This window comes from Cinclus cinclus, chromosome 6 (genome assembly GCF_963662255.1).
Source record: "Cinclus cinclus chromosome 6, bCinCin1.1, whole genome shotgun sequence".
NCBI lineage: Eukaryota > Metazoa > Chordata > Aves > Passeriformes > Cinclidae > Cinclus > Cinclus cinclus.
In genome coordinates, this window is record NC_085051.1 from 2,135,613 (window position 1) to 2,162,039 (window position 26,427).

Sequence of the window (26,427 nt, forward strand, 5' to 3'; positions counted from 1 at the left end):
GGAATATTGATTTTGTTTAGGATGCAGAATGAAAGTCATCAGAAATTCATGATATACACTACTGGTGCTTACTAAGATAACTCCATGGTTTGAAAGCAGAAAAGCTTAAAGCATGTGCTCATAAATGCAGAAGTAGTCAGATGTCTTCCAAATATACATCTTACACTCTCTTATGGCAAATTGCCACACCACTTTGTGTTGTACAATCACTAGATTTCCAAAGCTAGGTGGGTTGGACTGAGTGGAACACTGCCAAGAAATTGAAGCTGCAGCAGATCATATTGGTTATTCTGATTTGTGGAATTTCACCTTGTATCACTAACGAGTCAGCATCTAGTGACACATAAAAGGGAGAGGTGTTAGGTAGGTGTTGGCTTGGATTTAGATCTTGACTGTAGTTCCAGGTGTTCTAAGGAAATATGGTTATACTTATTTCTACACCTAGTGTAATCTGAAATCCTTGTAGTTATTTGTGGGGCATGAAATTCAGAATGTACTTAAACTTCTTCACACTGATCAGCTCTGGAATAGTAATTAACAAAAGACATTTTTAAAAGAAGGGTACAATGTCAGATCTCATTACAGACTTGGATTGCAGTTCAGATGCTTCACATTTAGTTTGATATAATTTGCAATTCAGCTGTGTACTATTAGAGAATAGGGTTACACCCAGCAATGGCTTGCTGTAATTCTTTTGTGGGTGTATGTACAAGGAGATCTGGTTTTCAGAAGGGTTTGATTTTCATATTATGAAATAGTCTATTGAAGGGAAGGATATTTAGGGATATATGTGTTTCTTAGTTAGGTTTTACTCAATCACAGGCAAAAAATCAAAATCCAAGTTTAAAAATTTTTTTATTTAGGTATTTTAGTTTATCAGTCTTGGCCCTATTTTTTAAGGGCTGAACAGCCATTTGAATTTATTGAAAGGTTGGTTTCTTCAACCCATCTGAAAACTTGGAAAGGAATCATGAAACCTTTCTGCCTTTCTATGAACACTTTGTCCTGCTTGTTTCAGATGCAGTCAGCAGCTCAGGCCATACCAACAAATGTGGTAAGTTCCACTGCAGTGGCTGTCTTACTATTGTACAAAAGAGTGATGTACACAGTTATAGAGTGGTGCTTGGTGTTTCTGTCTGAAGAAAGAGCTCCTAGAAACAAAAGATTTTAAGACAATTACAACTTTCATGAAAGAAAGAGGAAATTTCTACTGTTTGTATTCAAAAAGCTTGAAAATGTGGTGCCAGGGCTATATAGAGCAAAGAAGCAAAATCAATTAAAAACCTAGAAAAGAAAAAGATGCAATATATACAATTTCCAAATCAGAGTGACAGGGAAAGTAATAATAAAACATGAGGAAAAGACAAAGAAATTTCCACTGAAACTTCAAATGGAGGGTGGAGTATTTGGCAAAGGAAAATGATTTTAGGACCCTCCTCTATTTACCATGACCCCTCCCTCCCCCAAATCGGCAAAGCTGGGAGTATCAGGATGTTTCTGTGACCTGTAGGGAAGCATTTCTGGCAGATTTGTGTTCTACATCCCCTATTCTGCCAGGACTGCAACAGCCCCATTTTTTAGCAGTGCTGTCTTCGTGCCTCCCTCCACTCTGCAATATTCTCTGTCCTCCCCACACACTCAGTGCCCAAGCACAGCTCTTGTAACTCCCTCCCACATCCCAGCCTTCCTTCTGCAGCACTTCCAGTCACTCAAGCATCTTCAGCTTTTTCCCACATCTTTTATGGACTAAGCTCCCTCCCACATCTGCCTACTTTTATATCCTATCTTTAGGGCAAGAGCCAGCACGTGCTTCTATCTTCAGCTGCCAACAGTTGATGATGATAAAGGATGCATCTCCTTTTCCTTTTATTTTGGTGGGATTTTATTATCTCCCCTATTCAGGCCCTAGTTTCCACAGAACTTCATTGCCTGCTGCTTTCAAAACTGAACACAAATACTGATGCAGTGATTTAGACTTTAAGTAGACAAATCTTTCAGGCTTCTGTTCTTGTTGAATTTGACTCAAATTCATGTTAAAAAAGCTATTTGGGAGGGAATGAGGAACTGCATGTCAGGGATTGCAAATTCAGGAGCCTTATTTGCCTGTGAAATTAAATTAAAAGTCCTGGGCAGTTCACTAGAAAAAAATGTTGTTTATATGTGCATGTGTTGTTTATGTGTGTATATGTTTGGGTGCAAACAGCAATCATGCAGGATTTTTCACGTGGAATTACTGAGCCATTCACTGAGTGGGCCAGCAGAGAGAGGGAGTGATCCAGTCACCACATGTACAACAACAATTCCTTACACTGAGGAATTCTGTCAAATGTGTAACTTTGTGGACTGCAATAGAGCAGGACTGGATTTCTTTCCTACTCTTTAGGATATTAGTCTGCTTTTTTCTTTTCCTCTGTTTACATTTCCTTTTTATACTTCAGTTCTTTGTTTTCCATCAGAATTGTAAAATTAATTCTAAATCTCAGTCCTGAACTTTTTATCTAATCAGTGACTGTAGTAAATTACTAAAATACCTATAATATTTTGTTCCTTCTTATGCTAGAGTGGTCAAGAACACTCAAAAAACAGTGAAATGCAGGCTGTTCAGAAAGAAAATGAGTTTATGCAGTCCGTAATAAGTAAATATGGTAATTGTGGAAATGAAGAAGAAACTGAAGTAAAAACCACAAGGGACAAGTCTTCAATCATTGAGGAATTAAAGATAGAACAAAGTAATAACCTTCCATGGATAACAGAGATAAGTAGTACTGTTAAGAAAGGATAAATGTTTTCAGATAAAGTATATGACAAGAGAGGGCTTAAATCCTGAATTAAATGGTCATACCTAAAATCTACAGAATGTTAATACTCAGTTTATAAATATTTTGCAAGTTTCAGTAACTTTTTGACAGGCTTGTGTCTGTAATATAAGATACCAGTATTGATAGCAATCCTGAGTCCATCTCTTTGGAAATTCTAAACTGTATAAATAAAGCATTACATAATCTCTGAGTTATCAGTCACTAACTAGAGAATACTCACTCTACAGATTCACAAGTTCTTGAAAACAGTTTTAAGGATGAAATTAATGTTGCTAGCCCTTGTGAATTAAAGCAAAGGGAGGCTTCTCACAGGAACACCCTCTGCACAGATACTGATTTAATTGCCCAAGGACACACCTCAGAAATGCATGTCACTGGATGCAGAGAGGCAGAAGATGCAGGAACAACACACAGAACATTACCAGATGAAAACAATGCAAATTTAGATCAAACACCACGGGACAGCACGGAGCCTTTGGCAGCACACCGCACACAGACAAGGAAGGACTTTTTAGGCAGTGCTGAGAGGAAAAATGTAGGTACTGACAGGAAAAATGGAAGTCAGGAGACCAACACTAGCAAGGAAGAACTGTGCAACACTGCAGATGAATCAACTTGTGCCAAGGCAGATGCAAACTCAAACACCAGACAGCACAACAAAAGTGTCCTCACACCTGAAGCATCCCAACCTGAGTGTGAAGCTGTTCTTTGCACTGAGAAGAGTGCTCTGCATGAGAGAAGTACAGGAAACCACCAAGTTAAGGAGTTACATTTTGGCATCCTACCTTATACTAAAGAGAATTCTCAAGCAGAATACCAAAAATGTAGCTTGCTGAATAGAGACAATTCTGTAGGCAGTGGATTACATAAAACAGAAAAAACCTTAAATCTGAGTGGTTTACATAGAGATAAACTTCCTCTGGAACAGACACACGTAGATGCTGAAGGCAGAAATGATGACAATGCCAGAAACATGAACAACACTGGTGTTCAGGCTACTGATGCTCAACATCTACCAGGTGTTTGTTGTGATAATGCAAGTGGTGATGCTGCTGCTGCAAAAGAATGCCGAGAAAAGAAGTCTCTCTTAGGTACTTTTAATTTATGCCCCCCCAAAACTGAGAGAGGAATAAATGCAGATGACATGCACAGCAAGCAACCTGAACAAGGCAGTGCTAAACAAACAGGGAATGCTACAAATACATGGACTTCAAATGCTGAAGCCAAATCTCCAGTAAAGGCTGATGGTCTCAATATTGCTCAAAACCCACCCCCAACAGATAAGGCATGTAGAGATAAGCTAATTCTATGTAAAAATGTTGACAGTGGTACTCAGATACACCCCATCAAAAGTGGACATTCCCTGGAGATTGATCCTTCAACAAATAACACATTGTTAAAAGAGAAAAAAGACTCACTCAGTAGTACAGTTCCAGAAACGAAGTTTGCTGAGGGCCACCAGAAAGAATCATCCTCTTTACCCATGAGAACATCTGGAAATTTAGTAAACACAGGTTTAAGGTCATCCTTTGATCTTTCAACCTCAGATATAAAAGCTGAGAAAACTCCACTATACTTGAATTTTTTTGCTCTCAGTTCTTGTTCAAAAGTAAATCAAATGAGAGGTCAAGCTACATGGACTTCAGCTTCCAAGGATCCTTCCCTTTTGAAAGACAAACCACCATACTTAGTGGAAAGCACAAACATTATTTCAAACACACAGAGTCAAAATCTCAGTGAAAATGTGGTCAGTGGAGAATCAGGACAAGGTAAGAAAATATAAGCATAAATGTTCTGAACCATGTAGTGCTTAGAAAAAATACCAGAATGTGAAATTTCTATATCCAAGCTTAGTGTAGAAAAACATAAACTTGACATTTTAGTTATGTCACAGAAAGGTGAGATTGCTCTGTTTATATTGTAAATGCAACTAAACAGCTTTTGTTAGCTTATCAGTCAATTAGTTGATTAATTTTTTTCCTCGTATTTCCCTTTGTGAAATAACAGCAATGCAATGAAAACTAAATTTTGACAGGGATTTCTAACCCTAATGTAGAGCATATTCTATCAGGGCTCTGCACAGATCTAAAAAGCACTGGGCAGCTTTTGCATGTTATTCAGTGTTTTCACTTTGCATCAAAATTAGGGTAGATTTTGTACCAGTAGATGTTCCTTTGAATGAGTCTTACAGAAATTTACTTTTTATTTTATTGTACATCTAATTTAGAAGGACCAGTAAAACCGTCTGAATGTACTTGATAGTCTGTCAGGCTCTGGAAAATATGGAGCTTTGAGTGTTCAAGGAGCTTTTTAGTCTCCTACTATTGACACTTAGTTATTATTTGTTGAGCAGCATTTTGCACATACAAAATAGTAAATATTAATTTTATTTCATGGGTTTCTAAATCATAACTGAAATGTGGAAAATTTGTATTTTTAGGTTTCTTTTGCAATAAATTGAGCTGGTAGATCACCTCCAAAACTGGAGCCCCGGGTGCTTAGATGTTTTCCAAGGAGCAAGATCCACAGGACACGGTTTTTGTATCCATAGAGTTTTTGTTGGTGCAGGGTTTTCACCTTTGGCCCTTGAACATACCAGGGGCAGAGTGGACTCCCATCCTTAGTTTTGCAGCCAGTGGCAGACAGAAACCCAGCAGTCTGGTTTCTTTACATTGTTCTGTTATGAATTTAGTTCTCTAGGTAATTTTGTTTCTGTCCTTGGTCTCCTGCCGTGGATATTTGTGTTCAGATGCGCATTTTTTGAAGGTCGGTTTCAGAAATGTTTCTCCCTAAAACAATAGTAGTGGTAGCAAGGTAGCAGAATCTTGATCTCAGATGGCACATTACTTCTTCTAATAATGTGAATTTTAGTATCTGTTTCAATAAAATGAATGCCTAGTTACATTATGTTCTGCATGTATCTTTTCTGTAAGAACAGACAGCACTATCTGAATTTCTTCCCAGTAAGTTCCTCTTGTCAGAAACCTTTCTGTATGCAAAGTACTGGAACTCCAAGTGACTCTGAGAGATTCATCCAAAGGAATTGGTAGGGAACTAACTGCAGTCTCTCAGCTGAGTTGCCTAGTAATCTCTTGAATTCCAGCAACCTTCATGGTGAAGGTCTTGGTCTGTGTCCCAAATGTGCCTCATGCTGCCAAATTGAGATAGGTCCCTCCTTGAGCCTGCTGCTCTCTCAGAGTGCTGCACCTCCCCGGGAGAGTGGAGAGAGAAGCTCCCTGTGAGGGCTCTACAAGTCACTGTGGTACACAGCACTGCAGCTCCCAGTGTTTGTTGTGCTTGGGGTTTGTGTTGTTTTGTTTGCACATCTTTTCCCAAATGGCAAACCTGCAGTGGAATCCACGTGGACACTGGACCTACCTTTTAAAGTTTTGGGTTTTTTTTGACTGACTGAACCACAAACCATTTAGCCATATGAAAGACCTAGAAGTGAAGAGAATTGGTGAAAGACTTTAGTAAACCTATCTGAGGGAATTCCTTCTGCTGCCTCACCACAATGCAATTTACTATTTATACTCTGGTTCCCAGAGAGCAGACACTCCACATCAGTAAATAAGGGAATGAAGTAGGAATGTGAAAGGTCGTCCTGGCAGATGCTTAAAAAAGAAAACAAACACATAACCATTTTCCTCTTCCTCCCAAGAAAATGTCAGCATTCTGAAATAACTGTTACATAACCATGAGGTAACATGTATTTTTGTAGCAAAACAAGATTTTACTTTCAATGCAGTGATCCACAGACATCTGTGTAGTAACAGCTCCTGTTTGCATTGTGAGGAATTGTGAAAGCATCCTTGTATTTTCACCTTGCAAGGAATTTGATCTTGGTTTCAACAGAACTACTGGTGCTGCACAAAGCCTCTGAAGGACTGAAGGCTTACACTTGACTGTGATTTATCTACTCACCTGCCTTTCCTACCTTTAGTAGATGGCTATTGCCTGACCACCTGAAACATGAGATATAGCCATTAACAGAAAGACTCCTTATTTAAAATGGTTTTTTTTTGTTTGTCTGAAAAGCTTTGTATTCATGCCTTCTTTTATTACAAGTCACCCTGGAATATCATGTTATAATGGCATTAATTATGCATTTTATTATCATTTTCAGATGGTGACTTTAAAGTAATAGTGTTTGAAAAGATATATTCAGTTAGAATATTTAGAATACATACACTTTGTGTAAATATAATGACTTTTCTGTCATTAACTTAATATGTAAAAATGAGAGAAAATATTTTTAATCGAAGTAGAAACATACCTCATCTTTAGAGAAAAAATAGATGAAGCATGTCAAAGAAAAAAATGAAGGGCAAAAGCCTACAAAAAAGATCCAGGGGTTTAAAACAAAAATATTTGATTTTTTAAGATCAGAGGTAAACCAGTTTAGTTATTCACAATTAGTGCCTGGAGACTAAATTGCAGTTGTTACCATTTCCTTTTTGTCAATCAGGTTCTAGCAGTTCGAACAGAGCTGCCAACACTTTGAATACCTCTAATATCCACCAAGAGCCCCAGGGAGAGCCTAGTGAAGAATGGAATGCTAAAGCAAAGGCTTTTTATGATTCTTCTTTTCCCACAGAACATGTAAGTCAATTAAAAATATTGCAGACCAGACCTCAGTGAGCTAATTCCAAAGATATTTGTACAACTGTACCCATCTGGATACTTTAAGGCTGAGTCAATCTCCGAAATAATACCAAAAGGGCAACAAGACACCATTTTTCACAATTAAGGTTGATAGAAAGCAGCAGGAAAAAGTCACAGAATATGAATCAAACAGATGCTAACCAGTCTGTTTGGGAGGGGAGGAAGAGGATAGTCTATTGTGTACCCTAATAAAAATCATCACCTACAGTAAAAGTAGAAGTTAAAGAAAAAATAAAGGAAAATAATAGTGTGTGTAAAAGTATAAAAACATTGTTTCCTCTATTACTTGATAGGAGCATGTCATTTAAAAGAATTCATGAAAGAATAAAAATACAGCATATCTATGAATTAGAGCCTATCCATTTATCAGACACTGTAGTTACATGATGACCTGTTTAGAGTAATCTTAGTATTTTTTAGGGTAGCATCACCCAGACATGTAAAAACCTGTTGTTTCTCAATGCCTCATCACTGCATTTTCAGATCCATGTCAGACTCTGGAGCTTGAACAGCTCTAACTGCTCTATTAGAATTTGACCCAGTGCTGAATGTATAATTCAGAAGGGATACAGTAGTTTACAGCTGCAGCTGACCTTTCCTTTTTAGAAGAGGTTCTAGATGCATTTCTCAGGTAGTCAGGGCTGTCTCTGGATGAGGTGTACAGTGGTTTCAAGTGACAAAGTTGTCTGACTTCAGCAGATAATCAGGTCCTGATGCCATCAGCATCCACATTCCCTGAAATTCACATGACTGATGTTTTAAATTACTCGACTTTCCCATCTGGACTCTCCTCGTGAATGACACTGAGGTGGATTTTTCACCAAACACAGTGGTGGTATTTTCTGTGTGTCTCGTGCTTTTTTTCAGAGGTGGAACCAGGAGCTGAGTAAACTCCACTAGGTAACCTACAGCAGAAGCAAAGCTATATTTCATTATCTGGCTGTGGTTATGTCTGCTTTGTCACCTCCAAACTAAAGCTCCTGTTGTGCTAAATAAAAGCAGAGATGGACAAGAACAATGCCTTGCTGGTTTCACTGTAGATTTTCCAAATCCTTAATCTACGAAATCTCAGCCTGCAATAATGCAGAGCATTCCATCCTTTCTGTGTTGGTGTCATTCTAATACCTTTTGTTCCTAACTTTGTCATTTTAATGACCAATATAAACAAGCTGTTGGGAGATTAAAAATGGGCTCAGCAGTCTTTTTTGCTGCTTTCTTTGCTTTGACTGACATACATGATGGCAACTAGAGCAGACTTAAGCCTTCTACAGTTTGGGTCATCTCATTCAACCACAGTACAGCACTCTAAAAAGGGATAAAAATTATAAACAAATGCTACAGGTGCACTTATAATTTTAATAAAAATATTAAGAATCGCTTTAAACATTAGTCTGTCCATGCTTAAGTACCACAGTAAGGATAGTTAAGCACCCCCAGCTCAGTTTAAACATGCAATTTTCAGTACAGGACAGGTTCAGCCCCACATGCTATTCCATAGAGATTCTGGCTAGTGGCTTGCAGTGAAGTATGATCTGTTTGTTGCTGAGGCCTTGAGGAAAAGCATGAGAATTAACAAGTTGAAACTTTTACAGATGGAGAAGTTACTTCCTCACTGAAAGGGAAATGCCAGTCTTTACTGACCTGAAGTATCAGTACCTTCAGCTGCATGGCAGCAACATTGTTACAAATGCAATAATGAACAACATGTATTAATTTTATGGCTCATATTTAAACCTTTAAGAATTGATTGTACACCAAGGAAAGTAAGCTTTAGCACGAAATTAAGGTGCAAAAATAAAGGTAGGAGTGATACAGACATAGTGCCTTACATTTGGCTGGGGCACAGATGCTTAATATTAAAATGACTGAGCAGAGGGGGAAGGTCTCATCCTTTGGTCCTTGCAAGAAGAGTCCCTGAGCACAGGAGCAGAGTCTGAGGTCACCTTGCAGATCCCCTGCAGCACTGGCTCTGTGCTGTACCTTGCTCAGGCAGGTGGCTGGTGCTGCCTGCTGCTCCCCCAAGAGCCACACAATCCCAGATTACAAGTGGAGAACTCATCATTCAAATACAAGGCTTTTTGCTCATCAGGCAAAAAACCTGTTTTCCTACTGTGTTGCCATCTGTCTTTGATTTGGAAAGGTATGAAGTAGCTACCAGTAATATATCAAAGATTAATTAAAACTATTAAAAGAGCAAAAAGATCTTCAGTATAAAAAAATCCAGCCTATTACAACCTTGCATTACTGATGTTTGCTTCCTAATCTATGCAGTGAAGTGGAGAGGGAGTTAACACCATAAACCTCATGATTTTGGGTTTTGTTAATCAAATGCTTGCATAGCAATAGAAATGTTAATTGAAACATTAAATTATTTAATTAAGCTATTTATTTTGCTAACCTGCATTCGAATACAAGCCTGTATTTTTAAAATCACACTATTGTACCAAGTCTTACGTAAAAGTTTGGTTTATAAAAGAGTAAAATTGCCATTATCAAGTTTTCTAAATTAAATACAATGCAAACACTTCAAATTAAACGTGTTTTTTCCAACTGATTTATCTTCCTGTTAACATTTCCTTGCTTGCTTAATGTTCAGCAAACAACAATCTGAACCTTTGTGTGTGAAAAACTGCTAACATTTGTATTCTGTCAGGTGAAAGAAGGATTTGCTGCTTTCCAGAACAAACAGAAGTCTTCTCACATGACTGTCACTCCAGCAAGAAGTGAAAAAGCACTCCAAGATCAGGACAGCTGCTCTCTTCGAAACTCCATTACACAAAACAAAACAGGAGGAATTGAGAAATTACTAAATTTGGAGAGATTTGATTCAGGAAGAAAGAGAAAATATGAAGAAGGCCAGTGAAGATGAGTGCCAGGAGAAAATGATTCTTTTAGGAATAAATAGATCACTTACCTAACCCAGATTTGTAGAGGTATTCCCACAGAACATGGTATATATGTGTGGTTTCATGTTTAATGTAACATGTTAACAGTTCTTATGTTCAAAAATGAATACAATTCCTACTCTTAATGTTAGTTCTGGTTCTGCAATCAAATTCAAGTTATTATTAACTTTGCCCAAAGTTAGAAAGTTCCTAAACTAATGTTTTTATGTACGTTTAATAAAATTAAATAATTACTTAACTGTACCCTTGTCCTGCTCCTCAGAAGTTTGGGCTGAAATAGTTCATTTTCTCTGACAGACTGCTCACTCAGTTTTCAGGCAAAATCACCTCCAGCTGTTTCAGAATACAGTGAGTACAGTGAGTTCTGCAAACATTTACAACTACTTCCAGCAGTTGTAAGTGGCAGAGGAACAGAAAAATCTTCTGCTTACCTTTACTGCCAAATTATTTAAATGTATCAGTGAGGTCTCTTTCAACACTGAAGGATCAGGTATGATTACAGATATAAGGCAGCAGATCTGGCTTCATGAAGCTTCATTTCTATGGGTCATACTTCTCCCCCCTGGGTCTAAGGGAAATTTTCTCTTACTTTAAAAATACTTGCACTATCATCTTTCCAACCTCCCTGCCTTCCTCCCCACACCTCTTGCAAACAAAGGTCCCCATAGTGTAAAATGAACAGAAGACAGAAGACATTCTCCCATGTTAGTTTTATTGCCTTTTTTTTTTTTTTTTTAGTGTGTGTAGCAATTTAGAATATTTAGCTTCTTTAAACCAATTGCATACATTTTTTTGGAAACATTTGCAAATTGTCAAAGTTTTGAATAAAATTCCTATATAGCAATATTACTAGTCAAAAAAAATTCTTAGGTGTCTGAGAGACTGAGGAGACTGTTTTTCACTTGATTCAAATTTTGTTTCCAGGTGTTTAGAGTGTCATACAATTGCTGCCACTGCTGCTTTCCAAAAGTCCGATGTGTGCTGTGACTGGAGAAGTAAAACAGAATTGGGAGATGATTACTCGATATGTCACACTCACCTAATCATTCTTCTATAGCACTACTTTACTCTCGTGAGCAAATAGGAAAATTCTGATTTTCTCTCTAGAAAGGGCTTCACTTCACCAGTTAAGAGTATTCTATAGCCTTCCCAAATATTTAAAGCAACAACAGTCATTAGTATTCTTGTCACTAGTAGGTCATTAAATGAAATGTCCTGGAAAGTAGGACTCTTTCATTAAATAAGCTAATCACATTTAGTGTGAGCTTTAATAAAATTATGATAAATAGCAACTATTTAACTACCAGCAACTGATAGGAACAATACCTTGCTTCCAGTTAGAATATTCTACAAATATAAGTGGAATAATTAGAACACATGAAGTTCTGCAAAATGCCATTAAGAATTGTCTTACCTGACAACGACTTTCCTCTGTGTCTGATCTATTTTACAGTACACCATCTTTGTCTTTACAGCTGCAAAAAAACAATGCTGTTTTGAGCAGCATTTTCATGATAGCATAAAGGTATTAAGCTGCACAAAAATGATTCAAAATGAGATCAGTACAAACGTAAGAACACAGCAGTTCACTTAATCTGTTTTCCTTTTGCTTTTAATGGCTTAGTAATCAGAAAAACAAAATGATGTAACAAGATGAAGGTTATGCACAAATCCTATTGTTTGGTGCCAATCTATTAAAGCAATATCCTGTACAGATTTTATGAACTTCTCTCCCCTACAAACACATCCTGTTTTAATGACAGCAAACAAAACCAGATGACAAATTAAACCTATGAACAATTTATTAGTTCTGTAAAGAACTATGTGAGATACAGTTCCTGTCAGTGGGAAGAAAAACACTGGTTAAAATGCAACAGTTGGGCCTGACTTTAAACATGAAGTTGTGCAGCTTTACCTTGTAAAAAGCACAGGAATTAATACTGTTCTTAATACGCAGCATTAGCTTAGAAGACTGTGAAGGTCTTGTTCATGAGCACTGTGTGCAGAACCACAGTTCTTACCATCAATGACAAATGCCTCTACATCATCAGCCCCGATCTGGAGTTCCTGCTGCATTGTGTCAAATGAGATTTCTTTATTCTCTACAGCCATTCCCATGAAAGTAAGGAGCCTCATTTTGGCCATATTGTGTTCATGCAACAAGCCTGAGGAAAAGTGGTGATAATTTCATTAATGATTTAATTATAATTCATACATAATTTGCTTTTTGTGTTATTTTTGCTATATATGCTTCCAATAATTTAAAATTTATTTCACATTGAAATATATTCTACTTTTCCTCATCAACAGTTCTTTTGAGGTAAAGTATCAAATCCTGCACCTGCCTGGTCTTTTCCTAAAATAGCAAGTTTCATTGTGAATTCATCAAGAGTCAGTTGTGTTTTAGCAAAAACTATTATCTACAGAAGTTTTGCTTTTTGAGCAGTAAAAACCTAAACAGAACTTGGGGTGGTGAGAGGGCAAGTGAATTTTTCAGTTGCATCACCTGGAAGAACAGCAACGCAACAAAATGGAAGATCCACGGCTGGTTATGCCAAAAACCTTACAGCCTCACCACTCATTCTCCTGTAGTTTCTGGAAAACAGACCTCTCACAGTGACAGTTCCAGAACATAACATTGTGGTACCAGAAGAAAGCATTTTACTACTGAATTTGTTTGTCCACAGCAAAAAAGAAATCAGGAGGCCCATGTAAGCATCCAGTGTAGCTCAGAAAAGTGCTGTTCAAAAGCAGCAGACTGGATACTGAGGTCAGGTTACATCTTTTACATGACTGCATAAATGCCAACACAAGGAACTGAGCCAAGGCCTTGCATGTCTAAATCAGAGACCATTTTCCTGGAAAAAACATCCAGGTCAACCAAGTTAAGTCACTGAGATGAAACAAGGCATTTCTTAATCCCAAGGTCCATGAGGTACCAACTAAGATCCAATGGAAGTTTCTTAGAAATGAGTGCCAATCTTTTTGTTCTAGAATGACATTATAAACATTCCCGTAGCTTCAGTAAATATGTAAGTTTGGAATTTATAACATCCATACACTAGCAGGGAAGCACATTAGTGCAGGACATCATGTTGTGTTAATTAGCTGTAATTATGATGCAGGTTCCCTATTTGGCACTGATTCAACAAAAACGCGACCGCCATAATTCATACGAACGAGGAGCACCAGCAACTATAGCTAACTGGGTTTAATGGAACTCTACAAGCATCAAAAAATCAATTAGCACACATTAACCCTAATTAACAAATGCAAATGAGGTGCTGATTAACTTTGCGAAGAAGACTGCAGATAATACCAGATTAACTGTGGCCATGTTAGGGCGATGCAGTTGACACAGATAATGCTACTGCTGGCCTAAGTTGTCAGCATTAATAAAAAACAAATTGTAACAAACTGATGCTGACTGTAGGATGCTGCACAGCCTTCCTGGGCCACTTTTAACTGGTCCTGATCCAGGAAAGGTTACAACTACAGCCATTGGAATCCTCTAACTGCCATTGGAATCCTATTATAAGCAGCCTTTAAAACAAAGGTGTTTCGGCAAGTTATTTTTTAAGAAATCTCTAAAGCATGGTTAAAAATCTCATTGCTTTTGGGAACAGACCATTTTTGAATGCCTCTTCTAATAACTGCATTGTTGTTTAGACCAAACTGCCCTTGTTTTTCAAAGCCATGGCTGAACCATTCAGTTCCCAGCGTTTCCATCTGTGCTGCCTCCAAATTTCTGCTTGTCCATTGCTCAAAGGCACAGAGAGTTTCTGAGCATATCATAGAGAAATCAGCATAAGTGGAAGATAAGACTGTCTTTCCTAACAGCTACACAGGTGTCTAAGGATTTTACTAAGATTATATGAATCTTAGATATACTGAAAGTTCACACACTGAATTAATTCATGGAAGGAAGCACAGGCACTGGAAGGCAAGGCAAAAGAAAGCACAACAACAACTGAACATAATGCAATTAAATCTACATAGATGTGTAATTGATCTTCCATAAATTTACTTAAAATGTTGGTGTAGTAACATTTTCAGCAAATACTTCTGTGGACAAGTACCTGAAACATAAGCCCCAAACCCACTTTCCCCTAAGAAAGAAAAGCATAAAATGTCTGCATAACTAATGTTCAGATACACATGACTAAAGATACACTTACCCTATACACACATTTGCAAGCTACCAAAAACTTGCTGTTAATTTTATCCACCCAAAAATCCCATTGGTATTGCCATCATTTTAATACCCAATGTACCACCATTTTAAAGCTCTGAGGGCAATTATTCTAAGAATTGTATCACACTCCATTAAACAAATTAATGCATATGCTGCACTAAAAGCTGCACTAAACTCTGTTTTAGCAAAACTATGGCTTTCCTCAAACGCATCCAAGGCAGTGTTTAAGTGTCATTTGAAAATCAAAGTTATAAAAAAAAATATATTGTATTTTTATGGAAACATTTATTCATTACCAATATGTCAAAACCTTAATGCAGTAATAAAAAAATCTGCATCATTGAGCAATTTCTGCATTGTCACTGACCCCTGTCCTAAAAAGCTGGAATATAAAAAACGTAATTTTAATGCATGCAATAGCTTATGAACCAGTGCTCCTTTGAAACAGTCAATTACACATCAATGGGGGAGTGTCAAAGTGTTAATTACTACTCCTTTTTTCCACAGTGTGTAAATAAAGAGGGTGCTGACATTAACATTCCATCACATTGCTTCATGTGATGAAACAAATTAACTGGGACAGACTGTGGCTTGCTGGGGCTAATGCATCAGCACACACACAAACAAACACACACACACACACACACACACCATTTGTATGCTTTATCTTACTGTGCAGAAGTATTTGCTGTTACAGTGTTATTAGTCGTTAAAAAAATAGATTTCTACAAGATGATGGTTTCCTCAATGCAGCTGTGATCTCTGGCCTATCCTAGAGTATGAATGTGTTAAACCTTTCAGGAGGGGAGTTCTAAGAGAAAAAACGAGTGGGTAAAACCATAGTTCTCTCCCAAAGCCATAAAACCAGCTTGTTTTCAAAGAACAAACCACAGTTAGATGGCCCACTCACAATCTACAAGAGATTATCATCTACAAACTCTAAAGCGTTATGAAATTCCCTTGCTTAAACACAAGGATTCAAACTGAATTACTCTGTGGCTTCCACACCCTAAATCATGTAAATAGTCAGAAATGTAATGATCTGAAAACTTACCCAGGGAGTCAATGAAGTCTTTGTTGTTCTGATAAAATTTGACATAGGATGCTAGTTTAGCACTTACAAAAATTGTCAAAAGCTAGAAGATGGAAAACAAACATGAGAACAGTTTAAATGTTATCTTGGTTTCCCTCTTTGCAGGCTGGACAGATACAGATAGAAACTACAGGTATTGAACAAAAATGTAAGAGCTGAAATTCTGTCTTCTGTCAATAGATGTGGGAAGTCTGTGCTGAGCTTACTTCCTTTCCCCAGACTTAAGATTTGCTACAGAACTCATGAGGGCAGGACACGTAACTGAGTTTCTGAAACTCTGAAGGGGAAACGTTTCACGCACAATTGTAACTTTGAAGATTGTAAAAGAAATACCACATTGCAGCTCAGGATTACTGACACAGATAACTATTCTAATGGATTTCAAAGGACACATTAGAACAAAGCAGTCTACTGCTATCGAATCACCTCACTAAAAACAAAGTTACTTACATCATGAATAAGTTCTCCTTCCAAAAACTTGACTGGTTTTAAGGCAAGAAGATGATCAAAGAGAAAGGTATTTGGATCCTTCAATGCTCGTACAATACATCTGATGAGAAAAGGAAAATGCTTACTTTCAAAGCAAAACACATCTTTACAACTAAGAGCAACGCAATTTGATGTTCTTTGCTTGCTAGGAAACTGTACACAAAGGTTTTCAATTATTATTAGAAGTAACATATGTTACATTCCAATTTTAAACTTCATTTCACACATAGAAAACCAAGGAACAGGAAGCATTAAGTGATTTGTCCAGTATCCCAAATGAAATGTGCCAGATGGTCAAACCACAGATCACCCTACAGTTTCCATCTATGCATTCATTTCCAGCACAACCTTTGTTCCTAGAGGTATTTTTACTGTGCTCCTAATATTTCATAGAATTAAGCTGCTTTGGAAGATTTAATTACACTTGAATATGTGACACAAAACAGTTATGCATGGACACAGCCCAGAACACACAAGTTCTCTCAGAGAGAACACACTGCAGGTTGCTGTAGGGTAGCCAGTCAAGTTCCCACTTATGCACAGACACTAATTTTCCAAAGGAGTCACCCTGATTTTCCTCCGTGGTTAAATATAAACAACTCCCTTGAGAACTACTGGTAGTGCACGTCTGGCAGAACTTGAAGAACTAATTCCTAAGAAAAATCATGATAGAATATCAAAACACAGGCATTTGCTCATCTTGGCCAGTGTGGAAAACGCACTGTTATGCATTAATTTGGTCCCAGCTTGTTCAACAGGTAAGCTTATTTCTGTGCAGTTCACATCCTTTGTACTTACAGAGAAGACAGCAACAATGTTTTTTCAAGAGAAAGTGCTATTTGAAAAGAATGCTCGCAGTTAGAATAATAAAACAGGCAAAAAGTAAAACAATCTGAAATAAATGATTGTAGTACAGATTTTGAGTGCACAGTTGATGTAAAGAAGTCCTTACCCAAGGCTGATCTCTCTCAGCAGTGAGCAGGAACACTCCTGTACACACTGGAATAAACCTGGCTGTACCTACAGCCAACCAGACCTACTGCAGACTGCAGAGACAAACTCTTGTCTGAGGCAGCAACGCTACAGAAGAGGCTGTGGCAGGGCCCTTGGCCTCCCAGGCCATTCAATACTCTTTAATAGCAAGGGGATCAAAATAGTTTGGCAATTGAGGAAAAGTTACTTGTAAGAAAACTGGGAGGTCAGTATTACCTGTGAGCATCAACTCTAGCCTGGGAAGCATTGTCCTCTGTGTAACTTCCCAATAGCTCCACCATTACTTTTGCTGCAGTGTCACTATAGGTAAAAAAAAAAAAGTTACCTCAGGACTGCTGAAAAAAAAGTTCAAACAAGACACTCAAATATTTAAATAATTCCATTATGGTGTTATAGGTCAAATTAAATTACACTTGAAAAAGATGTAGATGATCCATTTTAATTCTAGTGGAGAGAACAAATGACCTGGATGTATTCTTTCAATTCTTGTTCTACAAAATGTTTATCTTCACCCTTCATTTCATTCTCTTAAACTGATAAATTACCTGCTGGTTATGGAAAAAGCTTTCTGAGCTAGGAACAGCTTTATATGGTTCACTAGAATTCTCCTCTTATGCACATCTGGATTTAATCATTGTGCAATAAGTAGTGCTGCAAAGTTTATTTCAAATGTAAAATGGCATCTCTTAAAGAATATTTATGGTCAGGAAAATGACTACATAAAAGCTGCTCTCTTCTCTCACATATTCTCTCTTCAAGTACTCTGAGTGAGAGCTGCTCATTTTATTGATGAAATGATGCAGCCAGCAATGAGACTGGCTGAGGCTGCTGGAAGCGAACAGCTTCCAGCACTGCTCTGACAGACAGCTTTCAGACAAACAACTCCTCAGAAAGCTGAGCAAACCTACAGCCTCATCCACCCAGATTATCTTGTAAACAACATCAATACTACTGCAAACCAGCTCTGAGATCGTTACTGTGTCATTTTAACAGATTCTGATTTATTTTCACTTGACACTTTTACCACCAACAAGGCCTGCAACTGCTGATTCCTGTTGCAAAATTTACAAAAAATTATCCCACATGCTCTAAAAGCACACATTTTTCTTAAAACACTGTGAGAATAAAGTTTCAATCTGCATGAATGACTCAGGCCGATGGCATAAACTGCACAGGGAAGAAGAAACCAGCACAACAGGGCAAGTATGTTCTGTGCTGGGACAGAGGTTTAACCCATACAGCAGCACAGGTCTCAGTGGTTTCTGTAGTACAGTAACACTGTCTTTATACAGGTATTTATCTGAAATCTCACCACAGCACTGTTTGACAGCCACTCTATAGGGTGAAGTTTGTTCTCAGAGAATTTACCAGACCTGAGAGATGTGCAGCACAAGTATTAAGACATCATGGGCAACACCCAGCTTCATACATAATCTGGATGTACATTTGTCTCCAGGCAGGGGCATATTCTCTCGATCCCAGTATTCCAGAACCATGTTCAGGGATATAAGCTTTAATCAAACCTATGTTTTAGAACTTCAGCACTAAAGAGGTCAGCTTATGTTTTGCCCTGGTAACCAATATTGATGTAGATGAACTGACAGGTCTGTATCAGTGGGAAAAAAAAAATCAGGCAGCTTTATATATGAGAGAAAAATTTGCATGTAAGTCAGTCTGTGACTGACTATGATACTAGCACTGGTGAAACCTTACCAAAACCAGATGTTCTAGGAGACAAAGGACCAGTTTAATACAGGAATGGCAATATACAGATGTTCAATCAAAGAGGCTCAGCTCATGTGCTACACAACCTAAGAAAACACAACTCCTTATTTAATAAAAGCTTTTCAGCAGTTATTGTGCACTTCAGAACTGTGTTACAGTTTTCTGGCACTCCCAATCTTTCCCTTAGCAGGAAAAATTGAACTTAGCTAATTTCAAACAGTATTTTCAATCCCCTACCTTTCATTTTTTTTTTTTTTAAGTGAGGAAGGAGTGGAATTTTTCACTTGTATTTCTAGGAAACAACAGAATGCTACAAGACAATTACTCCCAAACTTTCCATGCTAGATTCTTGTGAACCTCAGCAAATATGGCAGGCCTTTAGTCTTATATTCTATTCCATGTCACATTACTGCTGTAAACTGGGCTGTTTCAGGCACTAATACAGATCATGATTTTACCACAGCTTGCTGTTAAATGGGTCTCACCTAAGGTGCAAATGTGAACATTTTTTTTCTAGCAAAACAGCCTGAACAAGTGCTCTTGGCTCCACTTGCCAGTCTAGATGCATAACTTGACAAAAAGCCAGTGAGAGCTTAAGAGTGGTGGTAGATAAAAAAAATGAAAAAAAACACAGAGGAGCATTCAGAGACTTAGTGAGGATGTTGGAATATAGTCCCTCTACATTACATGACATTAAACTGAACTAAAATTAAATGAAACAATTACTCTGCAGGTGCCTGACATGCTGAGCTTTTTGCTACAAGTATTAATAGCCAGACTTGCCAGACCTGTTTGAATTTAACTTGGGCAGGGTCAAAGCTGCTGAATCCAGCCAGGAGAGAGTACCTTTAAACTGCATCAAGGTGGCTGGAGTAGGTTTGTTAAAACAAAACATTCACTTGTCACTGCAAGAAAAAAGGACACCACACAGCCTCTGCACATGTACTTTTTAGGAGCTACCAATCTGTTAACTACCAACTGATCCACTGGGAGAAAGTCTATTAGCTACAGAAAACCATCCCTTCTGCCCCACTGAGCAAAGTTAAAACATAAATTAAGCAAACAAAAGAACTGAACTGTCTTTTACAATCTAGTTCTTTGCCCTTGATTATAAATCAGCAGTGGTAACTGAGGTATGATTTTTGTCATTTATTTTTCAGTTCCCACTTATCTTCCCATACTGCTAGATAGAGCAACATTCCTGAGTGCTACAGCTGGAATGCTGTTGTGAGTTTCCCATACTATTGCAAACAATGCCCACTGATCCAGGAGAGTGCACCAGGTCAAAGGTGCCAGGGTCACTTCTTGTCTTCTTTTCTGGAGAGAAGTGCAAGTGCTCTGAAACACTGCTCTGCTCAGTACACAGCTTGCTGCAAGCCATGGTAAGGACAGTGAGTGCAGAAGTCACCTCTTACAGGGTTTGTGGAAGGTTTTATTGGCTAGCTTAAAAAATCACCTAAGGTTAGCAAGCAAAAAACATTTAGTAGCAAGGTTACTGGTAGCAGTGGGAACAAAAACTAGAAGTTGAATCCACTGATTTGATAGCAAGACTAGCTGAAAATAACTGGCTATTAAGTTTGGGAATAAAACTAGTTAAAATTTCACAATAAATCAGCAGGATTGGAAGTGAGGAAGAGTAGGAATGTTATCAGAGTAGTATTTCTGAAACAAGGTAAGCACTAAGCCATGGAAAAGATCTGTGACTAACATTTCTGAATTTATTTTGACAATCTGGAATCTGCCATACAGAACTCTGGATGCAAAAGCATTTGAGTGTTACAAACAGGAATTCCCAGTAATGTAAAGCTCACAGAGTAACTACTCCATGAAGATTAATCATGCCTAAATTGAGGTTAGTTAAAAATGATCCTGCAATGCTGATGCAAGCATTTCCAGCAGGGGAGAATAAGCCAACTGTCCTGATAGAAGGAACTCTTCTCCACCTGTGACAGCTTCACAGTTGCCTTTTTAAACCCCTAGTGAGGTCATGTCCCCAGTCCAACCCCCTGCAGTCACACAAATGCCCACACCAGCACAAACACACATGGGTACTGGCAGCTGGAGGGGACAAGAACAGAGGGTACAGGACAAAACATCCTTTTGCAGCAGTACAAGGTTATGCAAACCCTGAAAATGCAAGGGCAGTTCTGGTACCACTGCGAGTCAGCAGTGGAGGGGGCTTGATACTGCCTCACTATGAAAATCAAAAAAAACCTTGAAAAAGTAACTCAGAAAACAGAGTGGATGGGCAAGGGGAAGCTGCACACACCCTCTACATCCCCATCCCAAACTGCAGGGACAGGTTAAATAGGTTTGGGCTGTTGTGGAACTACACCCTGAACCACTGGACAGCAGCCCACCTCTGCAGCCCTGGCCAGGGCAGTCAATCCACTGTATCATTTTGTAAGATAAACTGATGACAGCTCTCAGTTCAGACATGCATTAATTTACCTGCACCATACATACTGGATTACTCTACATGCCAGAAGACAGTGGTCTGCCAAGTTTGTTAGATCAAAGATGCTTCTTATGATCCATGGTAATAACTCAGAATGGCCAAGCAGGTATTCTGTAGACATTAATTTCAGTGACTAGTGGAAAGCTCTGTCCTGAAGGTGATGTTTACATAAAGACTGATTCTGTTAACCATGACTGATAAGCCTTCCCACATCATTAAGTAAAAGATAGCACAACCATGCAATAAAATGTCAAAAATGCAATTAAATAATAAACTTGACATAATACTACATTGCACTAAGATGATTATTTATAGAAAGTAATAGTGTTATTTTGGGAGTCCATGGTTTGCAGCTAATTCACTACTAACAATATATTTGGGAACACTGGTTTAATATAAGAGTGCTTAAAAATATTTGTAAAAACCCCAGAAGTGTATTTGGATTGAATTAGTGGTACAGATTAATTTTTAAGTCCTGTGAGAAATACTTTTCCTGCAGATCACCTACAGTACATCAAAATACAGAGTTATCTAGTACGTATGAGTTGTCTTTTATACCTTTTCTTGCAGTCTACTAGGACATCATAGAGCAGTCTCAGGAGAGTGTGCTTTTTCTCTGTGGCCAGGTTCCAGTCAGAAATCCATTTTCGGACCTAGGTAGAATACAAGTGAAAAAGAAACACCCAGGAAAAGATTAAAACAGCACTACAAATACTTCTCATTTTCTCCTAGGCAGAAGAGGATTAAAAATATCTTGCAAAGAGATTTCTCTTTTAGGTCTTCTGATTCTCATGCTCCCATTGCCCCCTGTCCTATCACTATTTGTCCATGTCAAAAGTCGCTCTCCTTCTTAATGAGCCTCCTTTAAAGTACTGCAATAAGGGCATCCTGGAGCCTTCTCTTCTCCAGGCTGAACAACCCCAATACTCTCAGCCTTCCCTCACAGGAGAGGTGTTGCATCTCTCTGATTATCTTCATGGCAATTTCTCTAGGCTCTGGCAATTTTTAAGAGATAGTCTGTGTCAGCTCTGAGTAACATTTAGGTGCAACACAGTTCACACAAAGGCCACAACTTGAAGGGTCACTTAATTACCTGATCTAGCTCAGTTGGGATGTACTGGATGGCACCACAGGACGAGGCCACTTTCAGAAGGCTGCAGTACACTGTGTACCTCACGGGAGTGTTCTTGTCCATGCCATGGAAGAGATTGCTCAGGCTAAACCACAAACAACCAACGATGGAGTTACAGAGGTTTTAAAAAACATTACTGGATGTATATAGATGTTCTTTTAAGATACGTGCTTGTACAAAGCATCTGGCAGTGCCTTACATCCATGAATTGTAACAGCTTCCAGTTTTGTAATCATTTTCAGCAAAGCTGAAAACTATGCATATTGATTCTATTTTATAATACAAAAGGAAAAAAAAACAAACTGGTACTTTTATTTTATGACAGTGAAAAGAAGGTAAAAAAGATTGTTTCCTGCAACACCACACACTTCAAATCTCATTTAAAGACATAGAAGATTATCCTATCTTTTCAGAGGCACAATTACTTTGCCCTGTGCAATACTTACAGCTGCAGTCTAAGAGATGGGCGCTCTCCTTCCCGAAATTTTACTAACTTCTCACACAGGTTTTCAATCAGTGCTTCTTGCTTGTCAGGTTCCAGGATAAGCAGCAGAGAGACAACACTGTTCATCACACTCTCCACATCTGCATATACCAAAACATTCAACTGTTTGAAACTGCAAGCAGCAATCAGTCACTACCTTGTGCTGGATATAGTTTTGACAATAATAATTCATACTTTTGATATTAATTACTACTTTGCATAAGCAAGAATTGTAAAAGAAGGAAAATGCCAAGATACCAACGTGAATATTCTTCAGAAGGTCCAGAGATTTGGCTGAGGTGGGCTTACACCAACACACCTCCATGTAAGACAAGAATTACCACTCTAAGGTCAACGCAGAACATGGTATTTGGTATCACACTTGCTCTGAATTCTCTGTTTACATGCAGGAAGACTCAGGAACTCTAGGTTCCTCACAGCGGAAACTGCCCACGGTTCTACAGTGAGAACAGTTAACACCTAGTGCTCAAGCACAGTAAAACATTTCACCAGGAGCACAGGGAGAATTCCCTCAAGAACAATGAAACATATTACAAACCCTTCCCAGCTCCTGTTTTAAGTGTGGTGTTTGATCCTTTCCAAACACAACCACACCAGCTCTGTGTTTTCTTTTCAGTCTGCCCAATTATCAGTCAAGCAAAGCCAAAGAACAGAATTCATTACATATGAAAAATATTATCTATTCCCCAAAATGACACACGAGCATCAAAAACTCTTTTACATACAAGTTTCTACGCCCTCATTACAAGCAGAGTGTAGCACAGCTCCTGACTTCTTCAAAGAGTGCTGGATGTTTGGAGAAAGGAGGGGCAGAGTACATGCAAATATTCCATGGCAATGATGGAAATATGCACTTTCAGTTTTATGAAGATGCACAGCTTATGTTTTAATGCTACACATTTCTAAATTCTGCCAATTCTGAAATTGTTACTGTTTGAAAGCACCAATGGCAATAAATTTAGCAAAACCAACAAGACTTAGAGATGCAAACCTTTGTCATCCTCTTTCAGGCACACATCACACACTTCAATAATCTGTGCCAAGTCCACATGAAGTCCACCTTCAGCGTTTTCTTCAGAGATTTCTGCTCCTTTGGATTTCAGGTAAGCTCGCAGTTCCGCAGCCTTAAAAAAGAGAAAGATAACACATACAAAACAAAACCATTGTTTTGTGAATAGCAAAGTCCAAGTCATTACATTTCTTACAGATTTTTGTTCAGCCAGATGCTGCACCTGCTGTTTTGCTAGTGACTGAACAGGTCACAGAACTACTGGGCTTTCTCACAGTGTCAATGTGTCACTTACAACTGGGTACTGCACGGCATGCCTAGTAAGTTTTTTTGACAAAGGCACTTTCTTATGAACTTTTACTCTTTTACTCCTGCTGCAAACTTCAGACAACCATTAAAACCATTTAGCTGCTTCTTCACCAGAAATGAAAAAAGGTATAAACTTTAGAGAGGGCAGAACTTTGTCTTCCCAATGGCAGTTTCTAATCCAATTATACAGAATGGCTTGGGTTGGAAGGATAAGATCATCTCATTCCACACCTCTGCCATGGGCAGGGAATGTTCCACTAAACCAGGCTGCCCAAATTCAAAGCCCCATTCAACCCAGCCCTATAATGTTACGAGCTGCCTTACACTGTTAGGACTTAAACCTACACCACAAAACTTTTCCCTCAGCAAGAGGCCTATCTGTTCTAATTCAGGGCTTCACCAGCAGTGAATCTGAGGTCAGACAACTTTTGGCACAGGGCACTTCTGACCAGGCGGCTGCTGTGACATTTACACCTTGTTCGGTGTCAAATCATTTTGGAATCAGAGAAAAAAGCTGAATGCCCTGGGATAAAATGCTGTACTGAGGCTGTTTCATACCTGATGGGGCTGCACTAGACATTATGGCAAGTGAAAACTGGGCTGAAGGCAGGTAACCATGTGTGCATTTCTTGCAGATTTCCAGCGTGTGTACACACACATCGCATATACATACACACCTATGCGCACATACATACTTCAACGACACCGGAAACAAGCAGCCCCCAAATCCAAAGGCACAACAAAGCAGCAGCTCAAAGGAAGAATTCCCACTTCCCGTGCCTGCAGTACCGAGAATTCCACAAAACCCAAGAAATGCCCATTATGTGAACCCGCTTTCTTCTCCCAAATAGAAAAGCAAGGCTGACGAGCGATGGAAACGAAGTGCCGGAGAAACGGAACACCGGAGAGGGAACCGCAAACACAGGGTTATCTTTCAGCCATTCTGTTCAAGTTTCTCTAATCATCTGCTCGGTCTCTGTAGGGAACAGCTCAAATGCGTTCGCGGCGCGCACGGCGGGGCAGGTCGGGCCCCGGCTGCGGCCCCGACACGGCCTGGCCCAGCTCCCCCGGCCCGGGGCCGATCGCTCCCGGGGGCGCTGACCTGATCCTCCTCGGTTATGTCGATGAAGGCCGGGACGCTCATGGCTCCGAGCACGCCGCACTCCGGAAAGGCGGAGCGGCTTCCGCCACCACGCCAGGCTGCGTCACTTCCGCTTCCGCTTCCCGCCGAGAGGGCGGGACCCGCCCTGCGACCGCCCTGCCCCGCTCGGCCCGGCCCTGCAAACACACGGACCGACACCAACGCCCGCACAAACACACCCTTCCCTCACACACAGACACAGGCACACAGACACACACACACAGATTCCCCACACCAACCCACACCCCCTGTTCCCTCCTCCCCACTTAAAAGCTGCAGTGCTGCCGGCCCGGCCCTTTTCCCAGGAGCAGGTTGGGTGCACACAGTGTAGGTGTTCCGGGAGTGAAACGCGGTGGAATAAGGACTGCAGCTCTCCCTGTGCTCCCGCTCTGCTGAGGAGTGAGGAGCCCTCACTTGGTGCCACCGGACTGTTGGGCGAGTTCGCTGCTCAAGAAGTTCCCTGGTCAGCTCTGGTAGACCACCAGGAGCACAGGGTGACTTTCCCCCTGCTCAGCACCTAAAATGAAAGCTGAGAAAATAATAGAAAAGCTGAAGTTGGAAAGACCTCTAAAACCACCAAGTCCAACCCGTAATCCAGTTAGTAAAGACTGCTGTGCACTTGCCTCCTTATTTTATAAACCTGTCCAAATAATGGCTAAACTCATTTATTGAGGCTAATAACTAGAGCAGGGTTTTTAAAACCAGGGTCTGAGTTTCCACAACACTGAGCACAATGAAACGGATAAAGGCCCACACTCCCTTTATTAAATGTCATGACTCTGCTTAGTTTTAATCATCTACATGTTTGTGTAACTTTTATATAGTGCTTCAACTTTTAATTTTTCCATCATAGAAGTCCTGCCTAATTAGTTTATTCTACTTGACGCAGTATTTTTAAAATGTTACCCCTACTGTGGCTGACTAATTGTCTGGTTTAAAAACTAGAATATTTTAATACTGTCTGGTTGATATTCTTACCTGTAATTTT

The 26,427-nt window shown here is 39.2% G+C and overlaps 2 protein-coding genes across 3 annotated transcripts in view; one reads left to right on the forward strand and one right to left on the reverse strand.

The window, feature by feature from the left end:
* The window catches only part of CCDC73 (coiled-coil domain containing 73), a 47,452-nt gene extending 37,105 nt beyond the window's left edge, over positions 1-10,347 (forward strand). The window contains exons 14-18 of the mRNA XM_062495318.1: positions 1,019-1,054; positions 2,561-2,729; positions 3,047-4,588; positions 7,288-7,421; positions 10,138-10,347. Coding sequence (XP_062351302.1) covers positions 1,019-1,054; positions 2,561-2,729; positions 3,047-4,588; positions 7,288-7,421; positions 10,138-10,347 — 2,091 coding nt within the window. The remainder of the gene's footprint in view (positions 1-1,018; positions 1,055-2,560; positions 2,730-3,046; positions 4,589-7,287; positions 7,422-10,137) is intronic.
* A 629-nt stretch (positions 10,348-10,976) lies between these two features.
* On the reverse strand, positions 10,977-25,471 carry EIF3M (eukaryotic translation initiation factor 3 subunit M). 2 transcript variants are annotated; one of them, XM_062494266.1, is made up of 11 exons: positions 25,401-25,471; positions 23,972-24,104; positions 22,922-23,060; positions 22,437-22,560; positions 21,902-21,996; positions 17,377-17,460; positions 16,129-16,228; positions 15,640-15,721; positions 12,412-12,555; positions 11,805-11,865; positions 10,983-11,377 (listed from the first exon to the last, which is right to left on the reverse strand). In XM_062494266.1, the coding sequence occupies exons 1-11, from the start codon at positions 25,440-25,442 to the stop codon at positions 11,257-11,259; spliced, it is 1,125 nt and encodes a 374-aa protein (XP_062350250.1). In that variant the 5' UTR covers positions 25,443-25,471; the 3' UTR covers positions 10,983-11,256. The 2 variants fall into 2 exon arrangements, with proteins under 2 accessions (XP_062350251.1, XP_062350250.1); XM_062494267.1 differs by lacking the exons at positions 22,437-22,560; positions 22,922-23,060; positions 23,972-24,104 and having other exon boundaries at positions 10,977-11,377.
* Positions 25,472-26,427: the final 956 nt, after the last annotated feature.

Excerpts from the sequence above, each read along its gene's own strand:
- EIF3M (XM_062494266.1), bottom strand. The coding sequence starts at position 25,442 with ATGAGCGTCCCGGCCTTCATCGACATAACCGAGGAGGATCAG. Across the intron at positions 22,561-22,921 it reads CCATCTCTTAGACTGCAGCT|CCTGAGCAATCTCTTCCATG; the intron begins GTAAGTATTGCA and ends TTTGTGGTTTAG. Across the intron at positions 21,997-22,436 it reads TCCCAACTGAGCTAGATCAG|GTCCGAAAATGGATTTCTGA; the intron begins GTAATTAAGTGA and ends TATTCTACCTAG.